The 23,237-nt window shown below is 59.8% G+C and overlaps 2 protein-coding genes across 3 annotated transcripts; both read left to right on the forward strand.

Moving 5' to 3' along the window:
* The first annotated feature begins 1,997 nt into the window (after nt 1-1,997).
* Nucleotides 1,998-12,500, forward strand: Sh3bp1 (SH3 domain binding protein 1). 2 transcript variants are annotated; one of them, XM_076853297.1, is made up of 18 exons: nt 1,998-2,072; nt 3,246-3,288; nt 3,504-3,608; nt 4,581-4,657; nt 4,885-4,996; nt 5,085-5,161; nt 5,575-5,716; nt 5,981-6,049; nt 6,191-6,281; nt 6,649-6,794; nt 7,440-7,551; nt 7,872-7,953; nt 8,028-8,108; nt 8,804-8,920; nt 9,626-9,723; nt 10,012-10,165; nt 10,817-10,911; nt 11,989-12,500. In XM_076853297.1, exons 1-18 carry the CDS (start codon nt 2,014-2,016, stop codon nt 12,399-12,401), a joined length of 2,073 nt encoding a protein of 690 aa, XP_076709412.1. In that variant the 5' UTR covers nt 1,998-2,013; the 3' UTR covers nt 12,402-12,500. The 2 variants fall into 2 exon arrangements, with proteins under 2 accessions (XP_076709412.1, XP_076709413.1); XM_076853298.1 differs by lacking the exons at nt 1,998-2,072; nt 3,246-3,288; nt 3,504-3,608; nt 4,885-4,996 and having other exon boundaries at nt 4,503-4,657.
* Nucleotides 12,501-16,140: 3,640 nt separating this feature from the next.
* On the forward strand, nt 16,141-22,339 carry Pdxp (pyridoxal phosphatase). The gene is made up of 2 exons (XM_076853299.2): nt 16,141-16,755; nt 21,104-22,339. The coding sequence occupies exons 1-2, from the start codon at nt 16,170-16,172 to the stop codon at nt 21,418-21,420; spliced, it is 903 nt and encodes a 300-aa protein (XP_076709414.2). The 5' UTR covers nt 16,141-16,169; the 3' UTR covers nt 21,421-22,339.
* The last annotated feature ends 898 nt before the right edge of the window (nt 22,340-23,237 follow it).

Genomic DNA, 23,237 nt, shown 5'->3' on the forward strand with positions numbered 1-23,237 from the left:
TGCAATTTCTAAAAATTCCACAATCCCAGTGATCCCGGCATTCACTGATGGAAACCGCATCTGATCACAGCATCTTTCCAAGGACAGCTTCAGACCCAGGCTCTGGGGCTTCCAGCCCTCTATGACTCAACAGCCCCGTGTGACATGAGAGGCCCTAAAACACACCGGTGTCCAGCTGCTGATGACACCAGTCGTCCCGTCAAGAGGTACAGCAGCCCAGGCCAGGTCAGAACCAGAAGTCTCCTGGGTCCGGCTAGAGGGGAACCTGGATCCCTAGCTAGAGGGGACAGCCTGATACGATGCTGGCTGTTTCCACAGAAGCTGCAGCTAAGTCCATGTGGACCGGTCCCCTCCTAGACCAAGCCAGCCCTCACCCTCAGGAACCTTCAGACCAGATGAGCAGCTGGACAAGCCCAAGTCCGATGTGGTTTGGGCTGGAGGTTGAGCTGGAAGAGGGCAGGAGCATGGTGGAGTCCAAAGACTTCCCCAGGGTGGGAGAGCTGGCACCTGAGGTCAGGCTGCCAGCCTGGGAATCTTCAGCTTCCCAAGGCTGTGCCCAACAGGTTGTGCCCATTGCAGAGACAAGAAAGCAGAGCCACAAGGAAGCTCTAGGATCTGGCTAGTGGGAAAGGTGGAAGGGAAGGACCAGAACCCCGACATCCAAACCCAGGCCCACAATATGCACTCTGCTCACCAGGGCTTCCCCACACCCTCCCCAGGATCCCTGGCCAGCAGCCTTCCTGGGGGGGAAAGGAGGTGGGGAGGGATCCCCTCACCCAGACCTGAGCCTTTGATCCTGGGGCCAGGATTCCACTCAGGTGGGCTCCCAGATGGGAGCAGCTGCTGGGTTCCATCTCAGTTCCTCCAGCCTCCATGGGGCCTGCCAGACCCTCCTTCAGGGACTGGAGGGGCAGCCAGTTTCCAGTGAACACTCTGTAGGTACCAGGCCCTGTTCTGGGCACTAGGAATGTGGAGATGTCTGAAGCCAAGGTGCTCCCTCCACAGACAGTAGGTGCTGGGCAGAGCTGGAACTGAACAGAAACTGACTTCATGAAGTGGAGGGAGCTGGGGCCTCTCCCGCACACCCTCCCCTGATGCCTGCCAGCCACATTGGGAAGGGAAAGGACAGCCCTTTCTCAGTGGCTCTTGTCCTGTATAACCAGCAGTTACCGAGTACCTGCTGGGCAGGCCTAAGAGCTGACTCCGGGAATCAGCGCCCACATCATCGACTTACAAAAGGGCAAGGGCAGGAGTTGGGGACATTTGCCAGGAGGAATGAGAGGAGAAGGGGCTTTACAGATGCAAGAAATTGTCCCTGCTGAGGTCCCCCATAGGGGGACAAAAGCAGGAATTAGGAGGCTGGAGGAGCAGATGGACGGGGTCAAGACATCAGGGCACTAGGGACAGGGGCGCAGAGTGCCAGGGACTTGTCCCAGGGTAACAGCAGCCGGTGGTCCCAGAAGTCAAAGCTCCCAGCCCGCCAGCCAGCAGGGCAGCCGGGTCAGAGGTGCTCCGGGACAGGGAGCTGGGGCCGCATCCCTCTGCTGGCCCCAGCGACAGCACGAGTCAGAGAGGCCCCTGTCCCGGGCCTCCCTCCCAGCCGCGGCGCCCTCCTTCTCCTTGAGAGGGGTGCAAAGGTTGTTTGTACCCAAGGCCCGCGCGGCGGAGGGCGGTGGCGGCCGCGGCTTACCTGCTTCCCGCCACGGGCGGGGCCAGGCGGGCGGGGAGGAGCCGGGCGCACGACCTGGGGACCGCGGCCGGCCGGCCGGCTGGACACTCGCGGGGCGGCCGAGCGAGAGTCGTGGGGGGCCCGGAAGCCCGGGGAGAGCGGGACGACAACTTGGAGAGAGGAGTGACCTGGGGGCCGGGGGCGGAGTCGGCGGGAGGAGGCAGCCGGGGCGCGCGGCCCAGGAAGCCGAGCGCCGCCCACCCATCCGGGCCAGGAGGCGCGGGAGGCAGCGCCGGCGCCTGCCCCGACCCCCGCCGCGACCCCGCGCCCAGGCCGGCCCCACGATGATGAAGCGGCAGCTGCACCGCATGCGGCAGCTGGCCCAGACGGGCAGCTTGGGACGGTGAGTGTCACCCGCTTCCAGCCCCGCTCTCGCCCCGCAGGACCCGAGAGGGCGCGGAGGGTGGGGGACGGGTGGGGGACGGGTGGGGGAGGCGGGGACAGCTGGGCAGCCGCCCTCCGGCCGCCAGAACCCTGCCCTCTCCTCCCCACCGAGGCCACCGACTCCTGGGCAGAGCTGGCCTCTGGGGAAGAGGCGCCCCAGCCCCGATTGGAGGGGGCTGCGCGGGGGAGACCGCCCCGACCAGGGACCTGGCTCTTCTTTGCCTCCGCAGCCTCAGAGTGATCGTCCTCCCTGACCTCACTTGTGCCCTCTGGACAATGGGGACAGTTAACCACTTCTGGCTGTTAGGTGGGGGAGGGACCCAGACCTTGCCGCAGGGGAACAGACACTGTCCTGGTCTGGAGAGAAGCCGCTGTCCCTGTCCTGCCCCCTCCTGTCCCCTCCTCCTGCCCACAGGCCTCCTGCTTCTTGGTCCTGCTTCTGCTTTTCTCCAGCCCAGGTGGAAATGTCCCCTGGTCTCCTGGTGCCCTCCCCCAGCTCCTGAGCTGGTGGAGCAGAGGCCGGAAGTTTGGGGAGCCTCTGAAGGCCTGTCCTCTGCTCCTTCCCCAGCTGAGTTCCCCATTCTGTGGTCCCAGGGGAAGGGACCGCGTGTCCAGAGACCAGTGCTAGTCTCACACTGGCACAATCGCCTGTGTGCGCCTGGGCAGCCAGGCCACACTACGAGGGGCCTCAGCATCCCTGTGTGTCCCCCAGCGGGGACCCAGAGGCTGCCCGCCCCTGCCCACAGCTACTGTCCAGAGTCTCCTGTGCCCAACAGCCCAGAAGTCCCCCCTCCCACACTTCCCATTCTGGGGCCAACCTAGGCCTCCTCTTTCCGGGCAGGCTGACAGTCTGCAAGGCGGGCAGAAGAGAGGCCTTGCCCCTGCCACCCACAGCCGGGCCCTGTGGCCCTCCCACCCACTCAGGACACAGCCCGGGGTGGAGGAGGAAGTCATGTATCCTCTTCCACCCCTTGGAATGTGCTCCAACTGGGATGAGGCAGGCAGGCCACCCAGCGTGGCCCCACCTGGGAGGGGCACTGGAAGCAACTGGGGTCCCGGCGCCCTGTGGGGGGTGGGGCAGGGAGGCAGGGGTTCCTGAACCTGCTCCACATCAACTGTCCCCTCCCCGCAGCACTCCTGAGACTGCCGAGTTCCTGGGTGAGGACCTGCTGCAGGTATGTGCCTGGGCCCGCTGAGGGAGGCAGGCCTGAGCAGGCTGCCTCAGAAAGGCCCTTGGGGACACTGGCTGGGCCCCACTGGAGTCATTCCCCTTGCTGTTGGCTGCGGGGTCACAGAAGGAGGAAAGAGAAGGGAGTTTCTGCTCTAGGGAGGCAGCAGGGCACTGAGGGAAGACAGCCACCCCCGGCCCACAGCCACCTCTCCCTGGCAGGTGGAGCAGCGCCTGGAGCCCGCCAAGCGAGCAGCCCACAATGTCCACAAACGGCTGCAGGCCTGTCTGCAGGGCCAGAGTGGGGCCGACATGGACAAGCGGGTGGTGAGTGGGGGTTCCTGGGAGGACCCAGGCAGGAGGTTTCTGTCCAGTGCAGGGGCAAGGTCAGGGCTGGGCTCTCCCTTGCCAGTGTGAACCTCTGCACCTAGGTCAAGAGACTGCTGGGGAGGTACCCCACTCCTGAAAGCCCTGGCTTCCCCATCCCTCCTGGCCCTGCCCCTCTGCACCATCCCTGTGGGCCCCTCTGGCCTCTGACAGCACCTGAACCTTTCTGTCCAATCAGCTCACAGAGCAGTCTCCCTGGGCAGCCTCTGGAGGGAGTGGCCTTCATGCTGGATTTTGAGGGACACTCGCTGGTATTATCTTGATCCCTCAATGCCACTCTGCTGCTAAGGCATGATCAAGCCTGTCTCACGGGGTGCTGAGAGGCCCAGCAGGAGATGCCATTTACACACGAGGAAAATAGGCTTAAAGTCCCTCACCTAAGGTCCACAACTAGCAGGGGCCAGAAGTCCGGTCTGACCTTTGGTCTCTGATCCCAAAGCTAGGTGCTGTCTGTCACTCCAGGTGGAAGAGTGGAGGAGTCAGTCAACAGTTTAATGTGGCCAGAACATGGGGTTGGCCAGAGGGTGCCATGGCAGGTTTGAGCTCAGCGCTCAGAGGTGGCCAGATCAGCTAACTGTTACACCCTGGGGCAGGGGAAAGAGTCCCACTCCAAGGCTAGCTCCTCCTTTTTTCCCTCCAACTGTGTGACCTACCCTCTCTGTGCAGTAGTTTCCTAGTCCTTGATGGGACTTTGGGATTCCTTCCACCCAATTAGGTGACTCCTAGAAGGGAGGGAAGGGGACCTCAGATGGGGGGGTTCTGTACGTGGTTGTAGGGAGACGTCACCTATTCTGTCCCTGTCATTCAGTCTTCACTACCCCCTGTGTCTGGCCTTCCTGGTCCCTCCCCCTGAGCTCAGGCAGGGGGGGGCAGGTGCCCTCATGCTCACAGCCCACCCCACATCCACTGCAGAAGAAGCTTCCCCTCATGGCCCTGTCCACCACCATGGCCGAGAGCTTCAAGGAGCTGGACCCCGATTCCAGCATGGGGTGAGCAGAGAGGACCCCTCCCTCATCTGAGGATACTGGAAAGTGACCCCAGGTTGGGAGGGGTCCAGGTCGGCAAGAGCATCCACACCAAAAGATGACCGGCTGGGGACAGGGTCCCATTTGGTGAGGGTGGCCAGGCCTGAGAGAGCCTGGAGGAGGGGCCCACCAAGTGCTTCCAGGTGGGGCCAGGGCCGCGGGACTCTGGCCCACGGGGCGCTGTTCCACAGGAAGGCCTTGGAGATGAGCTGTGTCATCCAGAACCAGCTGGCCCGCATCCTGGCCGAGTGTGAGATGACCCTGGAGAGGGATGTCCTGCAGCCACTCAGCAGGCTGAGTGAGGTGACCCTGTCCCCTGCGCCAGGTCCCACCCTCCCCAGCTCCCAGCTCCCTCCCTCTGCCCACTGAACCTTCCCCTCCCTGCCCGCAGGAGGAGCTGCCAACCATCCTTAAGCACAAGAAAAGTCTGCAGAAGCTGGTCTCAGACTGGAACACCCTCAAGAGCAGGTAGGGCGGGGCCTGGGTCAGGCCACAGCTCTGAGACCCCTGCCACACTAGGAGACTGCAGGGCCCGCTGGGTAGTGTGGGCTTGGGCCCATGGCTGGTCCGTGGGAACACGTGTGGGGAGGGTCCATGAGAGGCTGTGTACATGCTGGTGATAGCCAGTGTCACGGGGACCCCAGTGTCACAGGGACCCCTAGAATACCTGCAGTCTCCAAGATCCCTGAATGGCAGGAGGCCCATCCTGCTCCCTGAGTTTAGTGGTGGTAATCACCACACCCAACACCAGGGGTCGCCCCAGAGCACCCTCACCCAAGCCAGGAACCCTAGAATGCTGTGTGGTCAGGTGTGCGGAGGGGACCCTTGGCTCTGGACATGCCGTGGGGCTGGTGACCACCCCCCGTTGGGATCACCCCCAGGCTCAGCCAGGCAGCCAAGAACTCAGGCAGCAGTCAAGGCCTCGGCGGCCCAGGAGGCCACGGCCACCCCACCACAGCCAACAAGGTGGAGACGCTCAAGGAGGAGGAGGAGGAGCTGAAGAGGAAGGTGGAGCAGTGCAAGGTGAGGGCACTGGGCGCAGGGTGGCAGCGTGGGCACTGTCCCCATTCACAGATGAGGAAAGGAAGCTCAGAGAGGTGACATGATTCTCCAAGGCGGCCGTGCTGGGATCCAGGCAGAATCTGCTCGGCCACCACCTCGTGGGCACCACTGTCTGCACCATGCCAACCCCCGGGAGGCGGGTCGCGGTGTGTTTGCTGATGAGTGAGTGACGGGACGATTGCCCCCAGCCTCACCTGGCATACGCCCTGCCCTCTCTGTCCCAAGGATGAGTACTTGGCGGATCTGTACCACTTTGCCACCAAGGAGGACTCGTACGCCAACTACTTCATTCACGTGAGTCCAAGGCCCGGCTTCGCCATCTGCCGCTCGGCGGGTGGAGGAAGGGCCAGGGCCTGCGGTGGGGCAGGGGATCCGCTCTGTGGATCTTTCTCAGCTTCCCTCACTTCCCTCGGGGATGTCTGTCTGTCCCCACAGCTCCTGGAGATTCAGGCTGATTATCATCGCAGGTCGCTGACTTCACTGGACACAGCCCTGGCTGAGCTGAGGGACAATCACAGTCAAGCAGGTGGAGACATGGCTGGCCAACCCCACATCCCCAACTGTGCCCTGCCCAGAGCCAGTTAAGAAGCTTGCACCTCATCCTGGAGGGCAATAGGGAGCCATGGTTGAGTTTGGAGCAGGGGCAGTCTGGGTCAGGTTTGTGTGGACGGGTTGCTCGAGCCACTGTGAGCCTAGGAGTCAGAGGGAGGAGAGGGGCCTGGCCTAGGCAGAGGCAGTGGCCAGTTCAAGAAGTATCATGGGTGCTTTCAATGTGTGTGTGGAGTCAGGGGTAGGGTGATACCACCTTGAGGGTACTGGGGTGCCTGTCTACCCTGGCCTGACAGCCCAAGGGCCGGAAGACCCTGGGCCTCTGACCTGTCTCATCCCTGCAGACCCCTCCCCTTCGATGACGGCCGCCCCCTTCTCCAGGGTGTATGGGGTGTCACTGGCAAGCCACCTGCAAGAGCTGGGCCGGGACATTGCCCTGCCAATCGAGGCCTGCGTCCTGATGCTGCTCTCTGAGGGCATGCAGGAAGAGGTGGGCCACTGGGGCAGCGGGGGGCTTTAGGATTTAGCATTGGGACTGTTAGGCAGCCCTGTCCTGGGTTAGAGCACGGGTCCTGTCATTCCCCGGTTAGAGCATGGGTCCCCAGAGAAGGCCCGGACTCCTACTACTGAACCAACTCGGCCTCCACGTAATGGTGCTCCACTTAATGACCCTCCAGCCCTTGGAGGGAGACCATTTGGCTCTATTTTGCAAGGGGGAAATGGAGGCAAAGAGGAAAACCTGCCCAGAGTCACACGAGGAGGTGTCATTGCTGCCAGGAGCTCCATAGTGCCGTCACTGTCACATGCTGGCCCATATCTGTCCCCTGCACCTTAGCATTGTTGGTACCTTGGCCCTTTCAGCCCGTGCTGGGCCTCCCCTCTCCCCCCACTCCTCGCCAGACTCCTGTCTCACAGCTTTCCCAGCTCTCCCCTGGGGTTCAACCCTGCCTCTTGCTCAGAATTATGGACTTTGAGAGCTGGAAGGTTCACAGACCCTGTGGTGTGCACCCGCCCGCCAGCCAGCGGGGACACCCAGGCCAGTGAGGGCCTGCAGCGGAGGCCAGGGCTTCCTGGCCACCAGCCTGTCGTCCTGCTGGCCCCCTCTCCACCCTCACCTGCCGCTCTTGCCCCCCAGGGCCTCTTCCGTCTGGCCGCTGGGGCCTCGGTGCTGAAGCGCCTCAAGCAGACGATGGCCTCGGACCCCCGCGGCCTGGAGGCGTTCTGCTCAGACCCCCACGCCGTGGCAGGTGCCTGCTGGAGGGAGCCCTGGGCAGGAGCGGGGACATGGGGACGGGGCACAACTGCCTGAGATAATCCCAGACAGTTTGGCTTTAAGATCTCTCTTCACCAAGAAGACACCCAAGGACACTTGGGGCTCCTGTTGGTGATGACCCCCGTAAAGTACATTTTCCCAGCATCAAGATCACTAAACGTTTTGCCAAACGGGGCTGAGGCCCCAAGAAACTCTCAGGCCTGGACATGGCGATGTGACACACGGAGAGCTGGGCCCTGGGGGTGCAGAGAGGCCATTTGGGGGCTGCCTCTGAACTTACCCTGCTCCTGCCAGGTGCCCTCAAGTCCTATCTTCGGGAGCTGCCAGAGCCCCTGATGACCTTTGACCTCTACGATGACTGGATGAGGGCAGCCAGGTGAGGACTTGGGGTGGAGAGGAGGCAGCTACAGAGGCTCAGCCTTGGGCTCACCGGCTGTTCTCCCTCCTCAGCCTAAAGGAGCCTGCGGCCCGGCTGGAGGCCCTCCAAGAAGCGTGTCACCGCCTGCCCCAGGAGAACCTCAGCAACCTCAGGTGAGCCCGGGCCACCTCCACCTCTGGCCGTCCCCAAGTTGAGTCTAGTCTCAGAGACTAGCTGGAGCTCAGGAGCCCCGAGCCTCCGTCCAGGTCTGTCACTGTGTCTCAAGCAGTAGCTCTGAAAACACAGCTTAGATGTACTGGATATATATGTATATGTATATATTTATTACTGTTATTGAAATGAACAAATCCTACACCCCTAAGCCACGCCCCTACCACTGTTGGCCCTGGGCAAGAAACTTGGTGTCAGCACCTGGTCATTAAGTCCCTGCCTCAAGGGTAGCTGGGAGGACTCTCATCCTAGCCCTTGCCAACACAGTTGGGCCAGCTAAACTATTAAAATGTTTAAAATCAGCCAAGCGCAGCGGCGCACACCTGTAATCCTAGTGGCTTGGGAGGCTGAGGCAGGAGGATCTCAGGTTCAAAGCCAGCCTCGGCAACTTAGCAAGGCTCTAAGCACCTTAGTAAGACCCAGTCTCTAAATAAAAACTAAAAAGGGCTGGGGACATGGCTCGGTGGCAGAGCGCCCCTGGGTTCAACCCCCAGGACTGTAAGAGTGAGACAGCAAAAACCCTGTGAAGACCCCTGTTTGGAAACCCTGGGCTGGGAAGTCCTCGGGACTTAGGGGCATCGGTGGGTGTCCGTGGCCCAAGATGCTCTGCCCGGCCCAAGCCAACCTCCTGCCCCAGGTACCTGATGAAGTTCCTGGCACGGCTGGCCCAGGAGCAGGAGGTGAACAAGATGACGCCCAGCAACATCGCCATCGTCCTGGGGCCCAACCTACTGTGGCCGCCTGAGAAGGAAGGGTGAGGGCCGAGGGCCAGGGGACCAGGAGGGAGCAGTCCCCTCCCCAGCCACCTGCTGTTTACCTTGCTGGGCCTCAGTTTCCCCACCTGGAGTGGGTTGGGCAGCTCCTATTCCCAAGTCTGCTGTGAGGAGAAGCCCAAAGGAACGAGGGACCCCACAGAGCTTTGGAAACAGGCATCTGGGGACTGGCGGTGGCGGGGGGTTGACAGCCTGGTGCCGCAGCTGGGAGTCCAGAGCTCCTGTTCTCTCTCCACCCCACCGTCCAGATGGGCCTTGGGAAGCTACCCTGTGGACCTCCACTTCCCTGACTGCCAACTGGGGAGAAATTATACAGACTTCCAAGGTTTTATTGGGGGAACCAGATGAGATAATGAATGGGAAATGTTTTATAAACTGTGAAGTGCTGACAGGAGAAGAATCATCATTACATAAGGGGCCACAGACAGCACAAAGATTTCATCCCAAGTACTGAAATTGATTGTGTGGACCCAAGACTTGTGGGGAAGGGGCCCGTGATCGACTAGTGATGTCTGTCATGGGTGAAGGAGAGGGAAGTGATCCGTTTCCCTTCAACGGATGGTCTCTGAGCTTTCTGAGAATTGGGACTTCATCCGTGTGTCCCCAGTGCCCAGCACAGGACCAGAGTTGGGGCCACTGAAATGATACCTAGTGGTTGACCCTCTACATCCCCCGTGTTGTGCCAGGGACCAGGCCCAGCTGGACGCGGCCTCCGTGTCTTCCATCCAGGTGGTGGGCGTGGTCGAGGCGCTCATCCAGAACGCCGACACCCTCTTCCCTGGAGGTGAGTGCTGTCCTCGGGAATGCCTCCATGGTCACCTGCCTCCCAGCCCTGGGCCCCGAGACCAGCCTTAGTCCCCGGGAGCTCATCCGGAGCCTCCTCTACCCCGAGCCTCAGTCTCTCTTCTGAGCAGTGGGGGTGATCCTATCGACCTCTTGGGACTGTCACCAAGCTCGTGTGGGGTGGGAGGGTGAAGCCCAGGTCCTTCACAGGAAGGGAGGGTGGCCCTGACCCTGAGAGGCCGTCCAGAGGCAGAGACCTGAACTCGAGACCTGCTCCTCCCGTCTCCAGACATCAACTTCAACGTGTCAGGCCTCTTCTCAGCCCTCGCCCCCCAGGACAAGGTCAGCGACAGGCCTGCGTCTGAGGAGCTGCCACCTGTTGCTGTGCCCACCCCAGCTGCCACCCTGGCCCCAGCCCCAGCTTCAGCGGCCCCCAAGGAAAGGTGAGGAGGACGAGCATGCATGGCCCTCTGCCGGCCCTGCAGCGTCAGCGAGGCACCCTCTCCTGGGATGTGGGAAATGTGATTGTAGCATTTTCAGCCCCGAGCCTGGTCTCCCAGTGTGGAGGGGGTGGTGGAGACTGAGGCCACGCTCCCTCAGCCTCACGCGTCCCCTTGTGTGGTGGTGACGGAGACCTGCTCTGTGCCCAACACGCTTCAGGCCCCTGGGATTTAGGAAACTGGGAGGAGACTTTTCTAGAATTGATTTACACCTTCTAGTCTTCTCCCTGCTCCTTTAAATCTGGAAGAGATCGCGGACACGCTGCCCCCATAGCCCAGCAGGTAGCACTCCCCACGGATGGCCGGGTCCACACCTTAAATGTCCTCAGATGAGCCATCAAACACTGCCCTTAGAGCTCTTATTCCAGGCCACAAGGTCACACGGCAGGCAGGGACGCAGAGGCCACAAACCCTGGCCAATGCCAGAAGCACCTTCCCAAGGAGATCTGACCTGGGGACACATCCCCAGCACAGCCACAAGGTGACGGGAGTGAACTGGGGAACCACTCTGCCTGACAGCTGGGAGTCTCCCCAGGATCCGGTGGCTTCCGGGACACAGGCCAGCTTGACCTGCTCCTCTCCTTCCTATGGCAGGACGGAGGCTGAGGCCCCACCCCGACCAGCCTCCCCCAAGGTCAACAGAAGCCCCCCAGAGACAGCTGCCCCAGCAGAGGACACGGCTCGGAGAAGTGAGTTACCTGGGGTGTAGGCAGAGAAGGGGACAGAGGGTGGGCAGCCCCAGTCCAGCCCAGCTCTAGACCACTGGGGCCAGGAACAGAGGTGGTCAGAAGCCCACGTTTTGCCACCTGGGCAGTCCAGGGTCAAATTCCAGTTCTGTGACCTTAGGCAGGTGACATCATCTGCCTGGGCCTCAGCCTCATTGTCTGTGAGGTGGCACAGTGACCACACCTACCCGGGAAGGCTGTGTGGGAATGAGCCGGGGAGTGGGGCTCGGTAAGGCAGCGTGAGCATGGGTGTGTCCCGGGCCCCCAGAAGCCCAAGACCACGGAGGGCAGAGGGGCAGGGCGTCTTCAAAGGGGAGGGGGAGGGCCTGGGCACCTCTGGTTTGTTCACCTGTCAACCTGGCTGAGGTGGCCTGGGGAGCAGGTCAGGGGAGTCTTCCCCAGGCCATTCAACCCCGGGAAGCCCTCCCAGCCAGGGTTCTGGAGCTTTCCACCTGGTATACTCTGTTGAGCTGAGAGGCACCGGAGCAGTGTCAGGAGGTGCCAGGCCGCGCCGGGACCTGCCTGGAGGAGGGGGAAGATGTTTGCTCAAAGCGGCAAAAGAGTCACCCCAGGTCCCAGCCAGTGGAGCTGGGGTCAGAGTCCAGGCCTCCTCCTGGCTCCCCCCAGCCCTCGACTGCTTCGGGTCAGAGCTGTGGGGGGGACGGTCTCTGAGAGGGGGGAACAAGACCCAAGTGTCATGGGGACAGGTGGCACACGTTGATTGGATACGTCCCTGCACTGTGCCCACAGGCTGATTAGGTGGCCACGCTGGGGTCAGTTCTAGTGATGGGATCAGGCAACCAGCAGCAAAGATCAAAGGGTCAAGGTGATTTCAGAGGACAAGTCCAGTGAGGAGAGAAAACTGGACGACGTGGCAGAGGAGCAGGGAGGGACGGGGCTGCTCCTCTAACCAGGTGGCAGCCCAGGGCCTGGAGGGCTGAGGTGCTTGACAGTGACCCAGAGGAGGGGCCAGCTGGGAAATGCCCGGCAGAGGGGGACAGCGTGTGGCCAACTGACCTCGTCCCCCTCCTTCCTCCGCAGCCAAGCGCCCTGCGCCAGCCAGGCCCACCATGCCACCTCCGCAGCTCTCCGCCACCCGCTCCTCCCCGCCAGCCCCGCCCCTGTCCCCTGGCTCCAGCAGCCCTGTGACACCCCGAGCTCTGCCCCGCCGTCTGGTGGGTAGCAGCCTCCGGGCCCCCACTGTGCCACCCCCGTTGCCCCCTGTGCCCCCTCAGCCAGCCCGGCGCCAGAGCCGGCGTTCACCAGCCTCTCCTAGCCTGGCCTCCCCGGGGCCAGCCTCCCCTGACCCAGGCTCCATGACTCTGCCTGCACAGGCGGACCTGGGGGCTACCACAGGGGACAGAGGGGTCCCTGAGGCTGCAGCTGTGGCTCCCACTCCCGCAGCTGGGCCCCCTCAGCCCCGGCCCAGGGGCCTAGCCTCGGAGACCGATTGAGCAGGCAGCTCCTCCCTGGCTAGCCCTCCGCGTCCCCTCCATGTCCCCTCCCGCCTGGACCTCCCAGGACAGCCTTGCCCCTCCCAAGGAGTAGAACCTCCAGCTTCCCCCCACAAGTGCCTTTGTGCCCACTGGGTCACCCCCACGGCCAGGAGGGCTCAGGACAGTCCTCCACGAAACTGCCTTTTCCTTGTCCAGCCTGGACCTGGGCCCCCACCCCGACTCCTCACTCTCTGGCAGGGTCCCAGGGAAGCCACCAGAAGGAAGGACAGGCTTGCCTGCTCATGAGACTTATTTTTCTCTTGCCAATATATTTTTTATAAGGCTGGTCAATAAATTATTTTGGATAAAACTGGAGCCCTGCCCTAAGGATAGTTTTTATTTTTTGTCCTCAAAATAAAGAAGCCACTTTATAAAGGGGAAGAATGACATGTCCCTTGGCTCCCTTCTTCCTTCCAGTCTGAAACGCTAGCAGCCAGCGCGAGAGCCCCTCTGAAGCCGCGCCCGCCCCGTGCTGTGCTTCTCTGTGCAGGTTCTGTTCAATCCCCCAGGGGAGTGGGTGCCCTTAGCTCCTGCAGGGGAGGAAATAAGTGACTGCTAAGGTCACGCAGCCAGGCGCGGGCCTGGGACCGGAATGAGGTCTGAGGTTCCCCACAGCTGGGCAGTACTCAGCTTCCCAGGAACGCTGATTCCTCGTAAGAGACAGTCCCTCCACAATGGTGGTGTTCTGAGGGTCAGTGGGACGCTCCTGTGAGCACCAGGTACCACCTTGTGCACAGACGCGCTGGCAGTGCTGGCTGCTGCTACTGCATTTCCCCACCCCGGGCCACGGGGGGCAGGCAGGGCTCCCCAGGAGCAGGAAGGGATCCCTTCACAACCTCCCAAGGCTGCTGTTGGCTGGCCTGCGCTGGCTCCCCAAGTCAGGCCTGCACCCAGGAGCTTATGTCAGGGCACTGGAGGCCTGTGTTAGTAGCCTCGTTAGGGGGGACCCCCAACAGACCCTGAGGTGTGTTCAGGGGAGGGTCCATCAAGGAAGAATTCCTGGGGGAGGCAGCATCTCAGGAGAGTCCTCCAGGAGCCAGCCAGGTGAGCAAGTCGAGGAAGAGGAGAGACATTCCAGGCAAAGGTCAGAGGCCAAAGGCCCAGGGCACTGGGGAATAGAAAGTAGGGGGGACTAGGGGGTGAGGAGAAGAAAGTGTTAAGCCTCCAGTGGACACGGTGGTCCACACCTGTAATCCCAGCTACTCAGGAGGCTGAGGCAGGAGGATCGCAAGTTTGAGACCAGACAAGAATGGGATCTTAATTAGAATAAGATATACTCCATGTGTGTATAATATGTCAAAATATCCTGTCATGTGTACCTAAAAGAACAAATTTTTAAAAGGAAAAAAAAAAAAAGTTTTGAGGCCAGCCTCAGCAATTTAGTGAGATCCTGTCTCAAAATAAAAAATAAAATGGACTGGGGGCTTCCCTAAATTCATTCCCCAGTACCAAAAATAGATTGGTCTGGGGTTGTGGCTCAGCAATAGAGCGCTTGCCTAGCAAGTGCAAGGCCCTGGGTTCCATACTCAGCACCACATAAAAATAAATAAAATAGGGCTGGGGTTGTGGCTCAGTGGTTAGAGTGCTCGCCTAGCTCATGCAAGGCTCTGGGTTCCATCCTCAGCACCATATACAATGAATAAAATAAAAGTATTGTGTTCAACTACAACTAAAAAAAAAAAAGTATAAATAAATAAATAAAAGTTTTGTGTCCAACTACAACTTAAAAAATAAATATATATTTTTAAATAAACTAAATAGATAATTAAAAAGTCATCGAACTGCTAGACACAGTGGCTCACGCCTGTAATCCCAACTACAGGAGAGGCTGAGGGACATGGCAAACTCGAGGCCAGCCTTGGAAACTTGGTGAGACCTTGCCTCAAAATAAAATTTTAGCTGGGCACAGTGGTGCTGTTGTAGGGACAGACAAGGCAAGGCACTGAAGATAGCCAGAAACAGTTTTATTTGGCTGCAGCCAGGTTCAGAGGGCACAGTTTGTGCTGTAATCAATCAATCCCCTGAACCCCAAGTTCAGGGAGTTTCAGAGTTTCATACCCAGTGTGTAAGGGGAGGGGCTCAGAAGCTCACAGTCTGCAGAAGTTCACATAAAAGCAGCTTTTTCTCTCACTGTTCTGGGCAAGTTAACCCTTCAAGGACAGCACCTGAGAGGGGGAGAACTTCTTCTCCCCTTTCTTTTCTCCCCCTGCCAGCTGTTTTCATGGAGCCCAGTTGTAACTTATCTTAGAAATGTAGACATGGGCTGGGGATGTGGCTCAAGCGGTAGCGCGCTCGCCTGGCATGCGTGCAGCCCGGGTTCGAGCCTCATCACCACATACAAACAAAGATGTTGTGTCCGCCAAGAACTAAGAAATAAATATTAAAAAATTCTCTCTCTCTCTCTCTCTCTCCTTAAAAAAAAAAAAAAAAAAATGTAGACATCTCTGTGAAGCCCAGCTCAAGGCCAGAGGCCTTGTTTGCACATTTCTACAAACTACTATATTGGATACATGTTTGTGAAGATCTAGTAAGGGAGTGTCCAGCACCTAGAGTGCTGGTATCTTCTCGGCCAGTGGCCAAGTAAACAGGGCAACGCAAAAATAAGAAGTTTATCTACATTGGACTCTTTCGCAGGGATTCTTTTGCTGACAGTCCTAAAATCAGCCATGGTGAAGAGGACTTCTCTGTGGAGCAAGGGGGTGCCACTTCGGTGCATGCCTGTAATCCCAGCAGCTTAGGAGGCTGAGGCAGGAAGACCGTAAACTTAAAGCCAGCCTCAACAAAATCGAGGCATAAACAACTCAGTGAGATTCTGTCTCTAAATAAAATACAAAATAGGGCTGGGGATGTGGTTCAGTGGTTGAGTGCCTCTGAGTTCAATCCCTGGAACCCTCCCAAAATAAGATAAAATAATATAAAAATTTTAAAAAGGAGCCAAGGCTATACTTCAGTGGCAGAGTGCTTGCATAGCATGCAAGAGCCCTTGGGGTTCACTCCTAACTCCTCCCCCAACCGCCCGCCCCCCCCCCAAAAAAAAAGCATCAAATTGACATTTCAGGCATTAAGCATCTTATCAGATGTAAACTACACCTAAAAAAAAAATAATAAGTTTCCCAGGGAACTCTACATCACGGCCAGCATGGAGAACAACTGGCCTAAACCAAGGGCCCCCGAGTCTAAGATACCATGTGCCTCTTGTCCCAACATTTTTCTCAGGATTTGCTTAGAATTGGACCACGGTCCAAAGGTCAGTGAGATTTGAGCCCAAAACATCTCTCCTAGCATCTGTTTTCCTCCTAGCAACCACTTCTCCTAAGCTTGTGATTGGTTGGCGATGGTGAGGCTTATTTGCTCCGCGTCTTCTCTTCATAGCTCCTTATTTGTTAGAACGAGCATCCGTCTCCCAGCCTCCCACCCCTTTAAGGAGCAAGTGGGAGTTGAAACTTAGCCTCCACTGGCCCAGCAGAGCGAGGGGGCGGGGCTAAGGGCCAAGCCGGTTCTTCATTGGTGCCCTCCTCTCGGTGGCGGCAGCAGTGCCGCCCCTTTCTCCAAGTCTGTACGCTAGCGGCCGCGCTCCTCTCGAACACTCTTGCTCCCATTGGCCGCAGGCCAAGCGAAGACCCCGCCCACTGCTCTTCCAGCGCACTGATTGGCCTGCATGTCGGGCGAGCGCGCCGTGCCCGCGGAGGGAGAGCTGCACGGGCGTGCAGGCAGCCAGCCGGCTGCATGGCGCGCTGTGAGCGGCTGCGCGGCGCGGCCCTGCGAGATGTGCTGGGCCGGACGCAGGGGGTCCTGTTCGACTGCGACGGGGTGCTGTGGAATGGCGAGCGCGCCGTGCCGGGCGCTCCGGAGCTGGTGGAGCGGCTGTCGCGGGCCGGCAAGGCGGCGCTGTTCGTGAGCAACAACAGCCGGCGCGCGCGGCCCGAGCTGGCCCTCCGCTTCGCGCGCCTGGGATTCGCGGGGCTACGCGCTGAGCAGCTCTTCAGCTCCGCGCTGTGCGCAGCGCGTCTGTTGCGCCAGCGTCTGCCCGGGCCGCCGAACGCGCAGGGCGTCGTGTTCGTGCTCGGAGGCGAGGGGCTACGTGCTGAGCTGCGCGCCGCGGGGCTGCGCCTGGCAGGGGACCCCGGCGACGACCCGGGCGTGGAGGGCGGCGCAGCCACGCGCGTGCGCGCCGTGCTCGTGGGCTACGACGAGCACTTCTCCTTCGCCAAGCTGAGCGAAGCGTGCGCGCACCTGCGCGACCCTGAGTGCCTCCTCGTGGCCACCGACCGCGACCCTTGGCATCCGCTTAGCGACGGCAGCCGGACCCCGGGTGAGCGCAGAGCTGGCAGGGAAACAGGTGGAGGGGTGACCACCCACCCCTGGGGGCGGGTACAGGTGGCCAACAGGAGAGATTCGAAGGAAGCCCCCACGCAGCAAGAGCCCAGGGTGCTTTGTGTCCGCACCTGGTAATTCCTACCTGAGAGGGGCAGTGATGGGGTTCCTGTTTGATGGTAAGCCCAGGGAGTTAGTTAGATAAGCAGGTGGATCCAGGTGTCCTGGACTTCCAGAACTAGCCTCCTGGGCTCCTGTCATTCTTGCCTTATCCACCATGGGTTCGGGTTTGGAGAAGCCTGGAAAGATCATCTCCTCCCCCCACCCCCGTGGGAGGGTGGGAATAGCATTCCCAGAGGCAGGCTAAGGCAGGTGTGTGGACAGCAGGCAAGTGGAGTGTGACCTGACTTCCAGCTCCATTTGTACGCTGTGTAATCTTTTTGGGTTACATAACCTCCAGGAGGCTGCCTGGGTGCAGAATGGAAATGCCGGCCACGGCCAGTTACACCTGAGGAAACAGTGATGCGGGGGGAGTGACTGGCACCTAGTAGTTGGTCAGATGGTGCATGTTGTAGCCGAATCCTTCCACGTTTGAGGAGCTTCATGAAGCACTTTGACGTCTGTTTTCATTTGATTTACAAATTATTCCAGAGATGGGAGTATCATCCCCCTTGCATTTTTTGGTACCAGGGATTGAGCCCTGGGCCACCAAGCCACATCCCCAGCCCTTTTTTGTATTTTATTTAGAGACAAGGTCATCTTGCTGAGTTGCTTAGGGCCTTGCTAAGCTGCTGATGCTGGCTTTTAACCCTCCTGCCTCAGCCTCCTGAGTTATTGGTATTACAGGTGTGCGCCACCACCCCCAGCTTGTCCCATTTCTTAATTAAACCGAGGCAAAGAGAAGTCCAGGCAGAGCCAGAACAGGCCCAAGACATAGACTCCCTCTGAAAAAGTGAGCTGCCCAAGAGGACCCTGTAAGTTGGTGACAGAGCCAGGGAACCCGGACTTGGCTCTGGTGATACACCCCGTCCAGAGCGCTCTTCCCTGCTGTCTTCTTGGGTGCTCCACCCTGTGGGGAGGGCAGGCGCAGGCAGAAGCTCCTTGGTCACAGAGTGTTCAAGTTGGACTAGAGCAGGATGTGGCAGAAGCCAGTGATGAGTGTGTACGACGGTCAGGGAGGGGACAGGGACAGATCTCTGTCATTCCCTCTCTGTGGGTCCCTGCCCCAGACAATCCTTGATACCATATCCTGGGGGCGGAGTAGTATTGAATGAGGGGAGGTAGGCATGGGCTGGATAGTGATGGGCTGGAGGGAGGGCCTCCTGCTGAGAGCACTGGGAAGGCTTCCTGGAGGAGGCAAGTTAAGGGCAGGGTGACAGGGAGCAAGGAGACACAGTGCTATGATGGGTGGCAGGAAGGGATTCTCTAGTCCCCGGCCTCTTCTGGCTCTGCCTTGGACTTACTTGCCACTTGACCCCACCAGCCTCAGTTTCCCCATAAATCTGCAGGGAGAGCCAGAGAAGGTGGTCACAGCTGCTGAGCTCCCTGCCTGCGGCCCATGCTGGGAAGTGTTTTCCCTGGCGTCCCCGAGGCTCAGGTTAAGGCTCTGGGGGGAGAGGTTCCCCAGGGCCGAGGAAGGGTGGTGTGGGGTGCTGGGGAGAGGTGCCCTGCCAGGCCTCCCTCCAGGCTGCTGCTTAACCAGCCCCAGGGTCTGGGTACCCATGAGGCTGGGACCACCCGCCCTGCTGGTCACTCCTGTTGCCTGGAGGGGGAGGCAGAGGCTCAACACATGTCCTGCAGGACTGAAGAGTGGGACTGAAGAGAGCCGATTTGAAACACTGTTTCAAAATGATAAAAGTGTTAACAGAGGCCCCTGGTGTGCATCAAATCTAAAATAACACTGATCCCCCACCCGGATGTCCCCTCCCCCCACACACGGGCCTCCTAGATTGTGCCTGGACCTTGTTGCCACATGGCGGCCTCTTGAACTGCAAATGCCATTATCAGTGGCCAGATAGCAGCTGGGTTGCGGAAGGTGATGGGTGGACACTGGCGGCCCAGGCAGCTGGATCCACAGACTTCCCTACCCGTGCTCACCCGAGGAAGGACTTTGGTTGTGTGGGCTGCTCTGTCCTGTGTCTGGCATCGGGTTGGGCCTCAGTAAATATGAGCAGAATGAATAAAGTGGGATGTGGGGCCCAAGGGTGACCACTCCATCTTGGGAAAGGAAGGTGCTGGTGCCTGAAACCTTTCTTGAGCCAAGAGCAGCACTTTGGAGTGACTCAGGGGAGTCCTTCCCATCCCATTCTTAAGGAAACAAGCAGCTGGGTGTAGCTCGCGGTAGAGCAGCTTGAGTTCACTCAGTGCATGAGTTCAGTCGCGGCACAAAACCAACCAACCAGAAAACAGGCAGGCGTGCTCCAAGCAGTGCCAGGGAGAGGCACACCAGGTGCTGCTCTGGGTCCTGCCCTCCCTCCGCCTCTGCCCTGATGCTATGGTACTGTCCAAGTTCCTTATCTGAAGGCTGCAGGGCTAGGGATTCTTGCTGTCCCCACCCATTCTTCCTCTCTGTGCCTTTGGCTCAGCCAAGTGGAGTGTTGTCAGCTGTAAGAAGGGAGAGGGGCCCAGGGTGTTTGGGCGGGCGGTTGGGTGCTGAGAAGTGGTTCGCAGCTGGCAGAGCTCAGTTGCCGCCGCTCACTGGCTTGGGGGTGAGCGCTCACATGTGGCTGGCTCAGATCTACCACGGGGCGTGGGAGGCCCCTGACCTCAGAGCTGGGAAGATCCAGTGGCATCTCTGTCCTCACGAGCGTAAATGACCTCAGTGTGCAGGTTGGTAAAAGTGTGGTACGGTGAACTGTGTGCAGTGGTACACGCTTGTAATCCTATGGGAGGCCGAGGCAGGAGGAGCACAAGTCGGAGGCCACCTGAGCAATTTAGCAAGCCCTGTTTACCCTGTCTCAAAATTTAAAAACTAAGGAAGGCTGAAGTTGTAGGTCAGCGGTGGAGCGTCCCCAGGTTCAATCCTCAGCCCTGCCAAAAAATGTGATATAATAATTAGTTAATGGTGGGTTTTGAGAGTCTATTTTTTTCTCTCTCTCTTTTCCCCAAGCCAGGAGCTCTACCACTGAGCTGCTACATCCCCAGCCCTTCTTACTTTTGAGATAGGGTCTCACTAAATTGCCCAGACTGGCCTCAAACTTGGTGATCCTCCTGCCTCGGCCTCCCAAGCTGCTGGGGTTACAGGTGTGTGCCACTGCGGCCAGCGGTAGTTGACTTTTTTAGTTGTGTCTTCTTTTAACAACTAGCTCACAAAATTCCCCATAAAATGAAACCCTCCACCCTCCCAAGCCAGCCCAGCCAAAGACTGGGTGAGACCCACCCAAGTGCCAGGTGCTTTGCTGCCCCTGGGTAAGTTCCTTGATGTCACTGAGCCTCAGCTTTCCCACCTGTGACACAGGACCCATGAGCGCCAGCTCAGCCTCTGACAGTCCAGGACGTGCCTAGTAAGTGGGTCCTCACGTGGTCACCTTGTCAGGACGCCAGTGTGAAGGGGCGAGCCTGTGGGACAGGCACAGGACTCCCTTGTGCAGCCGGCTGGTCCTGGGCGGGGGCAGGACTGGCCTTTCCTGACAGGCCACCTATTGTTGGACTCTTGGGCTGGTTCCACCGTTTGGCCTGTGGTGGTCACTGTAGCCGCACTCTGCGGACGTGTAGCGTTGTGTATCTAGTTGGCGTTCTCTGGCCATCACTGTCCTTGCCTCCGAGGACAGAAGTGGGAACGTTCTGCCCTGCTGCATTCCACACAGGCTGGGCCAGTTTCCACTGCCAGGAGCCACAAGTGCCGTTGGTGATGTGCTTTCCTTCTTACAAAGCCCTGGCCCCCGTGGTGTCCACAGCATCCCTTTGGAGGAAGGTATTACTTGGATTCCTATTTTGCAGCAAGTCCCTGGAAACTCCAGAGAGGTTAAGTGGCTTGCCTGGAGGCACACAGCTGCCAGAGTGAAACAGTGAACTTCAGGCAGGACTGACTGAATCAGCCCCGTTTACCTGCAGTGGCCCCTTGAGCCCTTACAGTACCCATGGGAGATGAGTGTCACCAATGTCCTCTTTAGAGCTGGGGATTCGGAGGCACTGGGAGGTCACCTAGCCCTCCCAGGAGGAACGGTGGAGGAGACGGAGCACAGGCCTCTGGTTGTGGGGTCCGTGCCGTCCACACACACCTGGGAGCCTCCGACAGCCGTGCCCGGCCTTTCCTGGGCCACTCTGCCTCCCAGATTCTGGCTCCAGGGCCTGATGCCGTCCCTGCCCCCTCCAGCCCCGCTGACCGCTGCCCCTTCTGTCCACAGGCACCGGGAGCCTGGCAGCCGCAGTGGAGATGGCCTCGGGGCGTGAGGCCCTGGTGGTGGGCAAGCCCAGCCCCTACATGTTCGAGTGCATCACCGAGCACTTCAGCGTGGACCCTGCCCGCACACTCATGGTGGGCGACCGCCTGGAGACCGACATCCTCTTCGGCCACCGCTGTGGCATGACCACCGTGCTCACGCTCACCGGCGTCTCCCGCCTGGAGGAGGCCCAGGCCTACCTGGCGGCCGGCCAGCACGACCTGGTGCCCCATTACTACGTGGAGAGCATCGCGGACTTGACCCAGGGCCTAGAGGACTGACCCACCAGCCGCAGCCCAGCCCCGTCCTCCCCTTTCTGAGCCTGTAGGTGGAGGCCCGGGGCAGGCGTCTCCGCGGCCCACAGCCCCCTCCCCTGGCGTCTGCACTGGGGGCTGGGACCCAGGGAGGGTCTGCAGGCCACTGCCCTCTCCCAGCGATGGTCAGGCTCTCTGCTGTTCCAGGAGCTGCCCCAGCAGCCTGAAGGCTCCCCTGGCCTGACCCAGCCAGGCGACCTTACCTCTGTCCCAGCCTGCCCCTTCGCCCTCCCTGGGGCCTCCAGAGCCCTGCCTGTCCCTGGGGTTCGTCCCCTTGGTTCCTGACCAGTCGGAGGTCTCAGAACCACAGCCCTCGCCTGAGGGCACCATTCTGAAGCCAAGTGACAGTGGTTCACTAGTGTTGGGTCCTGAGTGGACCAAATAGGAGCTGAAGGAACAGTGACCCTTGCATGTCCTGGAGCCCAGGGGTGCCAGTCAGAAGGCTAGGTGACAATGATCGGAGAACGTCCTAGGTCCTACGTGGACCCATCAGTAATAACGACCCACTGGTCTCTTAGATCCCAAATAGAAGGATCCAAAAGTCCTGGAGACAGTGGCCTCTTGACAATCTGGGTCCAAATGGACCAGCCAGGGGTTCCAAGTTGGTACATAAGGGGCCAAGTTTGAAGATACCCCTCCCCAAAGACTGTGACCAAGAGCCCCACCCCTGCCTGATCCCGGTGCCTGTCCAGTGTTGAGGTGGCCACGGCTGGGGCAGGCTTCTTTGCCGACTTTGTGGTCAGTGTTTGCTGTGCCACCTTTACCCGCCTCCTGTTATTTATTTATTTATACTGTGTGGCAGTGACGGTGGGGGGGCTGGGCCTTCCCTGCCCCCTCCCGGTTGTAACCAGTCCTCCCTGCTTAATAAAGTCTGAGTGGGAGTGCGCACCCGTGTCTGGCCAAGGAGCGGGGCCTGCCAGGCCTGCCTTCCCGGAGCTCTCCCACCCATGACCTTGCCCACGGGGCGATCTGCGGGTTCCGGAGTGTTCTCTGCTGCAGTAGTGCCCTCACTTTCCACCTCCCCGTTAGTGAGTCATGTTTCTTTCTGGTGGTGCCAGGTGTAGAACCCAGGCCTTGCCCAGGCAGGTGCTCTGCCAGGGAGCGGGGCCTGCTGGGTCTGCACCAGTTTCTTTCAGCCCTTTGGAAACCCTTGGGTCTCTACCACCGTCCCCCACCTGTCCCCCTACCCGTCCCGTTTCACAGCTCGGGAAGCTGAGGGTGGGGGGTGAGGTCGGTGCCTTTGGGCGCGCCGCTGGGCTGTGACTTGGACTTGCCTTGACTGCAGACGCTGCAGCCCCTCTGGAGAGGACAGGAAGGTGCAGGATGAGGTGAGGTGCTCGGGAGTGTGTCCCCCTGCTGCACCCCAGGGCCACCAAGGGGCAGGGATCGCTCCAGGCCTGTCTTGACCTGCCACTTGTGCTTTCTCGAGCTCCTTCCCGCTCAGCTTCAGTGTCTGCAGAGCCAGGGCTGGGGTTCCTGCGCGGACCCTCTCCCGCCGGGATTCTTCGGGGGAGGAGGAGGCCTGGGCAGAGCCTGGCTGCAGCAGGCAGTTGAGAGGTGTGGGTTCTCTGAGGTGCTCTAGGAGGCTCGTGCAGACAGCCAGATCCCCGCGAGGTGGTTCTGGCACCCGCCAGGCAGCACCCAGTGTCCCAGGGCCGACTCTCATTGCCCGGCTTGTGTCACTTGCCCACGTGGTAACCCATACCCTGGGGATTGGACACAGCTGTCTGCCACCTGGATCGTGGGCCTCTCCCCCAGCCAAGGTCCCAACCGGCACCTGAGAG

Source organism: Callospermophilus lateralis, chromosome 4 (assembly GCF_048772815.1).
Source record: "Callospermophilus lateralis isolate mCalLat2 chromosome 4, mCalLat2.hap1, whole genome shotgun sequence".
Classification (NCBI taxonomy): Eukaryota; Metazoa; Chordata; class Mammalia; order Rodentia; family Sciuridae; genus Callospermophilus; species Callospermophilus lateralis.